Source organism: Babylonia areolata, chromosome 16 (assembly GCF_041734735.1).
Source record: "Babylonia areolata isolate BAREFJ2019XMU chromosome 16, ASM4173473v1, whole genome shotgun sequence".
Lineage (NCBI taxonomy): Eukaryota > Metazoa > Mollusca > Gastropoda > Neogastropoda > Buccinidae > Babylonia > Babylonia areolata.
Window position 1 is genome coordinate 17992775 of NC_134891.1, and position 10083 is coordinate 18002857.

A 10083-nucleotide genomic window follows, 5' to 3' on the forward strand; every position below is an offset into this window, starting at 1 on the left:
TGTTTGTGGGGCAGGGTGTTGGGGTGTGTGGTGTGATGTGGTGTTTGTGGGGCAGGGTGTTGGTGTGTGTGGTGTGGTGTGGTGTTTGTGGGGCAGGGTGTTGGGGTGTGTGGTGTGATGTGGTGTTTGTGGGGCAGGGTGTTGGGGTGTGTGGTGTGATGTGGTGTTTGTGGGGCAGGGTGTTGGGGTGTGTGGTGGTGGTGTGGTGTTTGTGGGGTGAGGTGTTGGGGTGTGTGGTGGTGGTGTGGTGTTTGTGGGGTGGGGTGTTGGGGTGTGTGGTGGTGGTGTGGTGTTTGTTGGGCGGGGTGACTAAGCGCGTTGGATTACGCTGCTGGTCAGGCATCTGCTTGGCAGATGTGGTGTAGCGTATATGGATTTGTTCAAACGCAGTGACGCCTCCTTGAGCTACTGAAACTGAAACTGAAACAGGGGTGGGGTGTGGGGTGTGTGGTGGTGGTGTGGTGTTTGGGGTGTGTGGTGGTGGTGTGGTGTTTGTGGGGTGGGGTGTGGGGTGGTGTTTGGGGTGTGGGGCGTGGGGTGGTGGTGTGGTGTTCGGGGTGGTGGTGTGGTGTGTGGGGTGGTGGGGTGCTTTTTGTAGGATGTTATGTTGTGCTGTGCTGTTTGCAGGATGTGGTTTGTGCTGTTTGTAGGGCGTGGTGTGTTTGGTGGGGTTGGGTGGTGTGCGTTGGTATTTGGTGTGGTGGTGTGTCGTGAGGGGACATTTGGTGGAGTGGGGTGGAGTGGGGTGGATTGTTGTGTGGTGTGGTGAGATGGGGTATGGTGGGGTGTTGGTAGGTGGGGTGGGGTGGGGTGGAGGGGTGTTGTGTGATGTGGTGGGGTTGGATGTGCGGTGGGTGGGGGGGAGATGTTGAGCGGTTGCGTGGGGTGTTTTGCAGGGTGGTTTGTTGCAGTGTTGTGTAGAAAGGTGTAATGCATTGAGGTGTGGGGATAAAGATCCTACCAATGGTTGAAAAATAGATTAAAAAAAAAAAAGAAGCTGAAGTGTCGTGTCTATGTGGTGTAATTGATTGATATGGATACTTACCTAATACGTGTCCATGGTCAGAAACCAAGCTCTAAGCACTTTACTGTCATTTGCACAACAGGCTGCCTTCCTGGGTTGAGCCAACTGAGAGCTAACTTTTGTTGATTTCATCTCTTTCCTGTGTCACACAGGCTCTAGTCACATACACACACACATACATACACACATACACATATAAACACACACACACTCATATGCGTGCGAGTGCACACACATGCGCATGTGCACTCACACACACACACATGTATTAAAGACTAGGGTTTACTTAGAAAATTTTCCAGGGACAATTCTGGGTTTGTTTTACATGTGAAGTGCATGATACACACAGCACTTCGTTTTATTATCAGCTGAATGACTAGCATCCAGACCACCACTTAAGGTCTGTTGGAAGGGAATTAAATTCTGGCAAGTGTGGGATTCGATTCTGTACACTAAAATTCTCTTGCTTCCTAGGCGTATGTGTTACCTCTAGGCCACCACTCCACCAGTAGTGATAACCCCAGTGCCCAACCTGATGTCAGAACTGTTGTTTTCAGAAAACGCATTCTGACTGACCGGGGCCTGCAGTCGATAGAGCGGTGTATGTTTGAGGAGCATGCGATGATCCGTCGTGCGGCCACCGAGTGTATGTGTAACATGATGATGAGCGAGACGGTGAGAAATGTCCACATCTCTGTGTGTCATTTGTGTGTACTGGTGTGTTGGTTTGGGTGGATGTTTGTTTTTATGTGTGTCTTTGTGTGAGTCTGTGTTTGTGTTTGTATGTGTGTCTTTGTGTGTGTCTGTGTTTGTATGTGTGTGGGTGGATGTTTGTTTTTTGTGTGTCTTTGTGTGTGTCTGTGTTTGTGTTTGTATGTGTGTCTGAGTATGTGTATGCGTGTATGAACATATGAACGTCTGTTCTATTTTGAGTGCAAGTATTTTGAAAATAAATTGCTGCTGCTTGTTATGGCTGTTTCCACTCATACTTCCATCTTCAGGTATTCATGAGAATGCCATTGTATCTGCACATGGGTGGGACTTCACACTTGATAGTTCTTTAGTCACTAAACGTCATCCCAACGCTGACTGTCCTGAAGTCCACATGGCCAAGAGAGTGGGGATGTAACTAGGGCAGGACACTTTCCACCACAAATAAACTCCATCCCAGATAGTCGGGACAGTAGTTGCCTCCTTTGCTGTTCTGATGGTCATAGTTGGACATGACTGACCATCATACAAATGCCATGAAGGGATTTACAGACACAAGGTGGAGATTGTTAAATAATGAACAAACAGATCTTTAGGAAGAAATGTGTATAGCTCTGACATGCGCAGAAATGGCGGGGTGTGGTGAGTTACAAGTGTGTCATTCGCCCTGTGGCTTTTTCAGTGTAAATGGTACCCCTCCTTTTGGGAATTCTGTGCTAGAAATTTCTTCTTTTCTATTGCTGTCTCTGTTTCTGGCCTTTTCTTTCTTTTGTCTTTTCCTTAATCATTGTTGGCCTTGATGGTTCATTCACCAAATGTTGGGTTTTTTTGTGTTTTTTAGAAAGCCTTGAATATTTTTTGTCTTTTTCTCTACTTGATAATGGAGCAGTCTTAAATGTGTTGTATTTTTTTTGTTTTATGCCTGGGACGTGCGAGTTGCCTGTTTGCATATTTTGATTTTGAACACCTGTTACTTGTGTTTGCATATTTTGATTTTGAACACCTGTTACTAGTGTTTGCATATTTTGATTTTGAACACCTGTTACTAGCTGTAAACGTGTACTACTGTGTTTATGTTCAAGTTGTTATTTTCATTTCTAATCCTGTGGCGAAAAATTGACAGAATGGTCAGCATCTGAGGCATGTCCTGGGTTCATGTGCATGGGTGTAATTTATGTGTGCCCAGTGTTCTTTTCCAGGTGTGTGTGTGTTGTATTTAGGTCAGGTACTGTGGGATTCAGTGTTTACAGTTTTTCAGCCTGGATATGGCCCCTGTGTGGTCAGCAGGGCTGCTGGCAACAGTGATGTGAAATGTGTATAATATCGTGTGTATCTGTTGCTTTGGTTGATTGTGTCCCATGCAAGAGTATGACAAAAGCTCTGGTTTGTTCCTCATAATTTTGGGGGTGATTTTTTTTATTTTTAAAGACTTTGTATATTGAACACGGTGTTTTGTCGTGTTTCTTGAATTAAAATGTTTAAACCATATGATATACATAGCCATATCTGTTTGTGTATCTGTTTATCTATGTCTCTGTCTGTCTGTCTGTCTGTCAGTCTATCTATCTATCTGTCTATATTAGTGTGTTATTAGGAATGCAGCCCCTCTGTTGTCTAGCCTTGCTGGCCTTATTCTTCACTCACTTTTCCCCCTCCCCTTGCAGGTTACAGAGATTGTGAAGGCGACAATGACCATGTGAAGGTGATTCTGTCTGCAGGTTATAGAGATGTGTGAAGGCGACAATGACCATGTGAAGGTGATTCTGTCTGCAGGTTATAGAGATGTGTGAAGATGACAATGACCATGTGAAGGTGATTCTGTCTGCAGGTTATAGAGATGTGTGAAGGTGACAATGACCATGTGAAGGTGATTCTGTCTGCAGGTTATAGAGATGTGTGAAGGCGACAATGACCATGTGAAGGTGATTCTGTCTGCAGGTTATAGAGATGTGTGAAGGTGACAACATTGTGAACATGATGATTCTGTTCACAGGTTATAGAGATGTGTGAAGGTGACAATGACCATGTGAAGGTGATTCTGTCTGCAGGTTATAGAGATGAGTGAAGATGACAACATTGTGAACATGATGATTCTGTTCACAGGTTATAGAGATGTGTGAAGGTGACAATGACCATGTGAAGGTGATTCTGTCTGCAGGTTATAGAGATGTGTGAAGATGACAATGACCATGTGAAGGTGATTCTGTCTGCAGGTTATAGAGATGTGTGAAGATGACAACATTGTGAACATGATGATTCTGTTCACAGGTTATAGAGATGTGTGAAGGTGACAATGACCATGTGAAGGTGATTCTGTCTGCAGGTTATAGAGATGTGTGAAGATGACAACATTGTGAACATGATGATTCTGTTCACAGGTTATAGAGATGTGTGAAGATGACAATGACCATGTGAAGGTGATTCTGTCTGCAGGTTATAGAGATGAGTGAAGATGACAACATTGTGAACATGATGATTCTGTTCACAGGTTATAGAGATGTGTGAAGGCGACACCTACATTGTGAAGATGATGCTTTTGTTCGCAGGTTCTTGAGATGTGTGAAGGTGACAACGACCGTGTGAAGATGATGGTTCTGTTCGCTGGGGAGGAGGATCTGCACCTTGTCCGTGCTGCTTCGGGGGCTCTCGCCTTTATGTCTTCCAACCGCAAACTGGCCCACAAAATGACACAGGTGAGAGTCAAGACTCTAAGACTGGTTTATTGTGTACACCCAGGTACAGAAATTCACTGTTCAATGAGTGCAAACATTAGAATAACATGTGAATTAACTAGTAAAACTGAGTAAGTAACAGGTACATTAAGAAAGGGTGATTCTGTTTGTTTCTTTGTTTTTCCCTTCTGTAGCTGGTGAGGTCCTTGTGCTTGACATGCTTTAGCAAATTTTTTTTTTTTTTTTTTTTTTTTTTTTGCTGCCCCATCATTGCACCGTTTCAGTGGCATTACTCCCAGGCCGCTCATTTAGATTCCCCCATACACGGCCACACCCGGGTTCATCCATCACAGTTCCATCGTCGGCAGTCCGCAGGGAACATCGATGTTAGGTTGCCAGGAGGCCACACACCAGAGGAGACCCTCCACTGCTGCTGAGTCACTTCGGTGGTGTTCAGTGGTGCCTGTTGAGTGTTCTGATTTAACGTACTTAGGACACCACCTACTAAGCCCCCTACTAATGACAGTAATGGCTTAGTTGTGGAGCCAGACTGAGTGAGCGTCCTTCCCAGAGTGGAGACCACCACCACGTCCCCCAAACAACAGCTTCCCATGAATCTGCTGACACTGAAGACACTGACAGGACTCACCCCAAGAACGGAAGTGGATGCTTTAGCAAATTTGTGTCGTCAGCTGGTGTGTGTGAATTTGGATGTATCTTTGATCAAGAGCCTTGAGAGACATACAAAGTGAGGATTCCTCAAAGAAAATAGGGACACAAAAAGGAAAAGGGCCATACAGATAAAAGCAGATGTCTCTTCTTCTGCATTCATGGGCTGCAACTTCTTCATTCACTTATATCGATGAGCGGGCTTTTATGTGCATGCCCATTTTTACCCGTGTGTATGCATAACATACCACATTTTCGAGGTGTGCATACAGGGTATGCTCTTGCGGGCTTTTATGTGCATGCCAGTTTTTACCTGTCTGTACGCATAACATTCACCATTTTCAGGGGTGTGCATACTCATTTACTGGGTATGCTCTTGTTTTCATAACCTGCTGAATACTGGCCTGGATTACAGAATCTTTAATATGTGCATTTCATCTGCATACATATACACGTAGAGAAGGTTCAGTCACTGGCAGGTCTTCACATCTGTTTACCTGTGAGATCAGAAGAATCTCCCCCCTTAAACCCCACCAGGTGCCATGACCAGGACTTGATTAAAAGTGGCATGCATGCTTTGACCGCTGGGATGTTGGGCCCATCAAAGCAGAGGATTCAAACCTAGCGCCTCATGAATCCCTGGTTGTGCTACTTGGTACCTGCATGCAGGTGCCCTCTTTCTCTGTCTCCTCTGTATGCTGCCAATAATGTGTCAGACGGCAGGAGCTGCACTCAGTCCATGAAATCTAACATGCTGTAGAAGTGCAGAGATTTTTTTCTTTAAAAGTTGTAGAAGTGCAAAAACAAACCAAAAGAAGAAGTTTAAAAAATGTCAACAATTTGTAGAAGTGCAAAGAAGAAAACAAACAAACAAACAAACAAAAACAAAAACAAAAAACCGGAGAAATACAAAGGAAAAATGTTTTAAATTTTAAGAATGTGTAGAAGTGAAAAAAAAAAAAAAAAAAAAGGCTCAGAATTGTAAAGCAAAACCAAAAACAAAACCAACTTTAGAAATGCAAAGCACAAAAAAAAAAAGAGAAATGAAATAAAATAAGAGCTGTAGAGGGTGCAGAGCAAAAAAAACCAAAACAAAACAAAACAAAAAACCTACAGATGCACAAAACAAACCTAAAAAAAATTGCAGAAATACAAAGCAAAAATGAAAGCGCTCCAAAAGTGCATAGCCCCCCAAAAGAAAAGAAAGTTGCAGAAGTGCGAAGCAAAACAAAAGAAAAGCGGTAAAGAAAAAAAAAATCAACAAAATCAAGACTTTGTGTATGCATGTGTTTTAACTGAATTAAATGTTTATTCCCAAAATAAGATATATGAAGACACCAGTAAACCAACACAGACACACAGAAAAGCACACACAGACACAGACACAGACACACAGTGTGAGTCGTCTGCCTTTTGCATGGACATTTACTTTGTGTGTGGTTGTGTGAGAGGGGGGCTCCATGTGTGTGTGTACCAGCATGTGTATAAGTGTGCGCCTGCTTATGTCTGTGTGTGTGTGTGTGTGTGCGTATGTGTGCCTGGGTACATATGCATGAGTGCTGGCACCCATGCGTATGTGCATGTCTGTGTAGGTGTGCTTGTGTACATGTGTATGTGTGTGCGCCTGTGTGTCCACCTGTGTGTGCCAGTATGTGTGCATGCCTATGTACATTTGTGTGTATGTGCATGTCTGTGTACATTTGTGTGTATGTGCATGCCTGTGTCTGTATCTATCTGTGTCTCTGTGTTAACATGTCTGTGTGTGTGTGTGTGATCAGGTGCAGTCGTGGCTGGAGATCCTTCAGCAGATCCTGGTGACGGACAACCTGGAGATCCAGCACCGGGCCTGTCACCTGGTCATGAACCTCATGGCCGTCGACAAGGAGATCGCCACCCTCCTGGTCCAGTCGCAGGTCGGTACCACCTGCCCCCCCCTACCCCCTACCCCCACCACACCCTCCCAGATTCGACACTGTTCCCCCAAACGTGCGGAGCCGCCGCAGCAAGAGTCAGCCAGGCGTTGGGCTTCTGATCCAGTGGTCGGGGTTCGATGCCCCTGTTTTATGGGTGTGGTGTTGCGTCCTAGGGGAGAGTACCTGACTTTGGCCGGGGAAGGTTTAACTCATTCTTCTTCTTCTTCTGCGTTCACTCGTATGCACACGAGTGGGCTTTTACGTGTATGACCGTTTTTACCCCGCCATGTAGGCAGCCATACTCCGCTTTCGGGGGTGTGCATGCTGGGTATGTTCTTGTTTCCATAACCCACCGAACGCTGACATGGATTACAGGATCTTTAACGTGCGTATTTGATCTTCTGCTTGCATATACACACGAAGGGGGTTCAGGCACTAGTAGGTCTGCACATATGTTGACCTGGGAGATCGGAAAAATCTCCACCCTTTACCCACCAGGCGCCGTCACTGTGATTCGAACCCGGGACCCTCAGATTGACAGTCCAACGCTTTAACCACTCGGCTATTGCGCCCGTCTGTTTAACTCATTCAGCCCTAAGGCGTTGACAGCCTCAGCAGGCTTCCCTGTCATACTGATGCAGAAAAACACACAAAATATACTGAAATTGTTTCTTCTTCTGAATTGACACACGTGTGGACACAGCTGGACATACTGTGGGAGTTAGTTCCCTTTTCTTGCGTTTCGTGCATATGTAGGATCATGGAAACTGTTTTAATGACACAAATTTCGGTCCCTGAGTAATGCTGGGGTGCAGGGTTTAATGGGTTAAATAAACAAGAAAATGGCTGAAGAGGAGAACTGGGCTCTGCCTTCCCGTGCTGACACAGTGGATATGAATTCACTTCCCTTACAGCTGTAAAAGTGCTGTGAGACAGGTGACTTACTCGGGTGTATTACCCAATATGTGTTAGGTAGGTTACCTGGTGTGTGTCAAATAGATTACCTGATGTGTATCAGGTAGATTACCTGGTGTGTGTGTGGAGTGTGTGCTGATATGCATGTGTATCTGGTTGTTGCAAGAAGTAGGTCACAGTGACCTCAGAGATCAACACCATGTTGAAGTAGGTCACAGTGACCTCAGATGTTAGCACCATGTGTGAAGTAGACCACAATGACCTCATAGGTCAGTAGCATGTGTGAAGTAGGCCACAGGAAGTCAGCAGCATGTGTGAAGTGGGCCACAGTGACCTCAGAGGTCAGTACCATGTGTGAAGTAGGTCACAGTGACTTCTCAAGTCAGTGCGATGCGTGAAGTGGGTCACAGTGACCTCAGGGCAGCACCATGATGCATGAAGTAGGTCACACTGACCTCAGATGTCAGCACCATGATGCGTTAAGTGGGTCACACTGACCTCAGAGGTCAGCACCATGATGTGTGAAGTGGGTCACAGAGACCTCAGAGGTCAGCACCATGATGTGTGAAGTGGGTCACAGTGACCTCAGAGGTCAGCACTTTGATGTGTGAAGTGGGTCACAGTGAACTCAGAGGTCAGCACCATGATGTGTGAAGTGGGTCACAGTGACCTCAGAGGTCAGCACCATGATGTGTGAAGTGGGTCACAGAGACCTCAGGTCAGCACATTGATGCGTGTTGCAGGTGCTGGAGATCTTGATGGCCATCACCAAGCTGGAGGGGGCGGAGCTGGCAGACATCCGGCAGTGCGCCCAGTCGGCCCTGGACACGGCCACAGAGCACGGCCTGATCCAGCCCTTCCAGACCCCCACCGGCACTCTGCAGCAGCTCAGAGAGTCCCTCAGCATCAAGCCCCTCACCATCACTGAGGTCAGTGACGAAGAACAAGAGGCGGAGGAAGAAAAACCGGATGAGGGGAGCCAAAGTTGGGCTCATCACAGAGAGTTCAGAGGAGATGACGATGAAGAGTTTGAAGAAGAATTTGGAATCTCAGAAAGTGGAGAGACGAGAAAGGGTGGCGAGAACGAAAAAACAACGGATTCCCAGGGCGAGAAGAGCTCGGATGAAGCGGCAGAGCGGTTGACGGCAGATTGTACAGCACAGGAGGGGGTGGAGGAAGACCGGTTAAAACCCAAAGCGGATGACAAGAACCCTGCCAAAGACCAGACAGAGGAACCTGTGCCGAGGAAAGAAGAGTCCACTCCCTCAGCATCTGTGGATCCAGCGAAATCATCTGACAGTCCCTCGTCAGATGGCGTGGGAGCCACTTGAGTCCGAACTGGTTCCTTTTTCGTTCTGTTGTGGAAGGGCTGTGAGAGTAGTGTTTTGGTGGCGCTTACAAGAGAATGGTTTGTTTGATCCTTTGCATGACGTTTGAACGAAAGCCAAAAGAGAAAGGAAATGGCTTTGCATGAGGTGTGGTGTGTTTGCAGTGCCTCTGGGAGTATGTAGCTAGGGCGTGAGCTTTCCCCTTCTTGTGATCCTGATATCAGCATCTGCATGTTATTTTGTGGGTTTTTTGGTTATGTTTGTATTTTTTGTTGTTGTTTGTTTTAAAGCATACATGAAGTGTTCTTACCAATCAGCTGTCTGCTTGTGTAAGTGTAGGTGCTGTGCAGTTTGATCCTACTGTGCTTTTGTTTCCAGAAGTGAGTCCACTATTTTTCTGTATTATATGACGGTATTGATATTTGTGATTGTCATCTGTTTCTGTCTACATTTGTTATTGGTAATTTACCAGAAGGGAAGAAAAGGGTTGGGGGGTGTGGTGGGGGAGGGGGTTGTGGGGGGGACAGGGTGAGGGGGGGGGGGCAGCCTTTTTGGAAGAAGGCAGGATGGGGGCAACTTAAGAAACAGAAGGGTTGGAAGCCAGTGAGTGTTCCTTCTAGAATGGAGACAGTCACCATGTCCCACTAATGACAGTTCCCAATGGAGAGCAGGGCATGAAAGGCCAGGGAATCTGGGACAACGTTTATTACAATGCTGACAAATGAAGATGAGGTAGATGACAATGCTGCTGTGGAGGTCCAATTTAGGTTTGGGACTGTTTGACAAAGCAGTTCTCAAAGCTTCCTTTCTTAATGTATCCTGGTATCAACCAGGCCTGAGAGATACAGACA

The 10083-nt window shown here is 46.1% G+C and overlaps 1 protein-coding gene across 2 annotated transcripts in view; it reads left to right on the plus strand.

Moving 5' to 3' along the window:
* LOC143291212 (protein unc-45 homolog B-like) overlaps positions 1–9723 on the plus strand; it is a 41426-nt gene extending 31703 nt beyond the window's left edge. For both annotated transcript variants that reach the window (XM_076600968.1, XM_076600969.1), the window contains exons 18-21: positions 1582–1699; positions 4282–4428; positions 6855–6989; positions 8648–9723. In XM_076600968.1, coding sequence (XP_076457083.1) covers positions 1582–1699; positions 4282–4428; positions 6855–6989; positions 8648–9235 — 988 coding nt within the window. In that variant the 3' untranslated portion in view covers positions 9236–9723. The remainder of the gene's footprint in view (positions 1–1581; positions 1700–4281; positions 4429–6854; positions 6990–8647) is intronic.
* Positions 9724–10083: the final 360 nt, after the last annotated feature.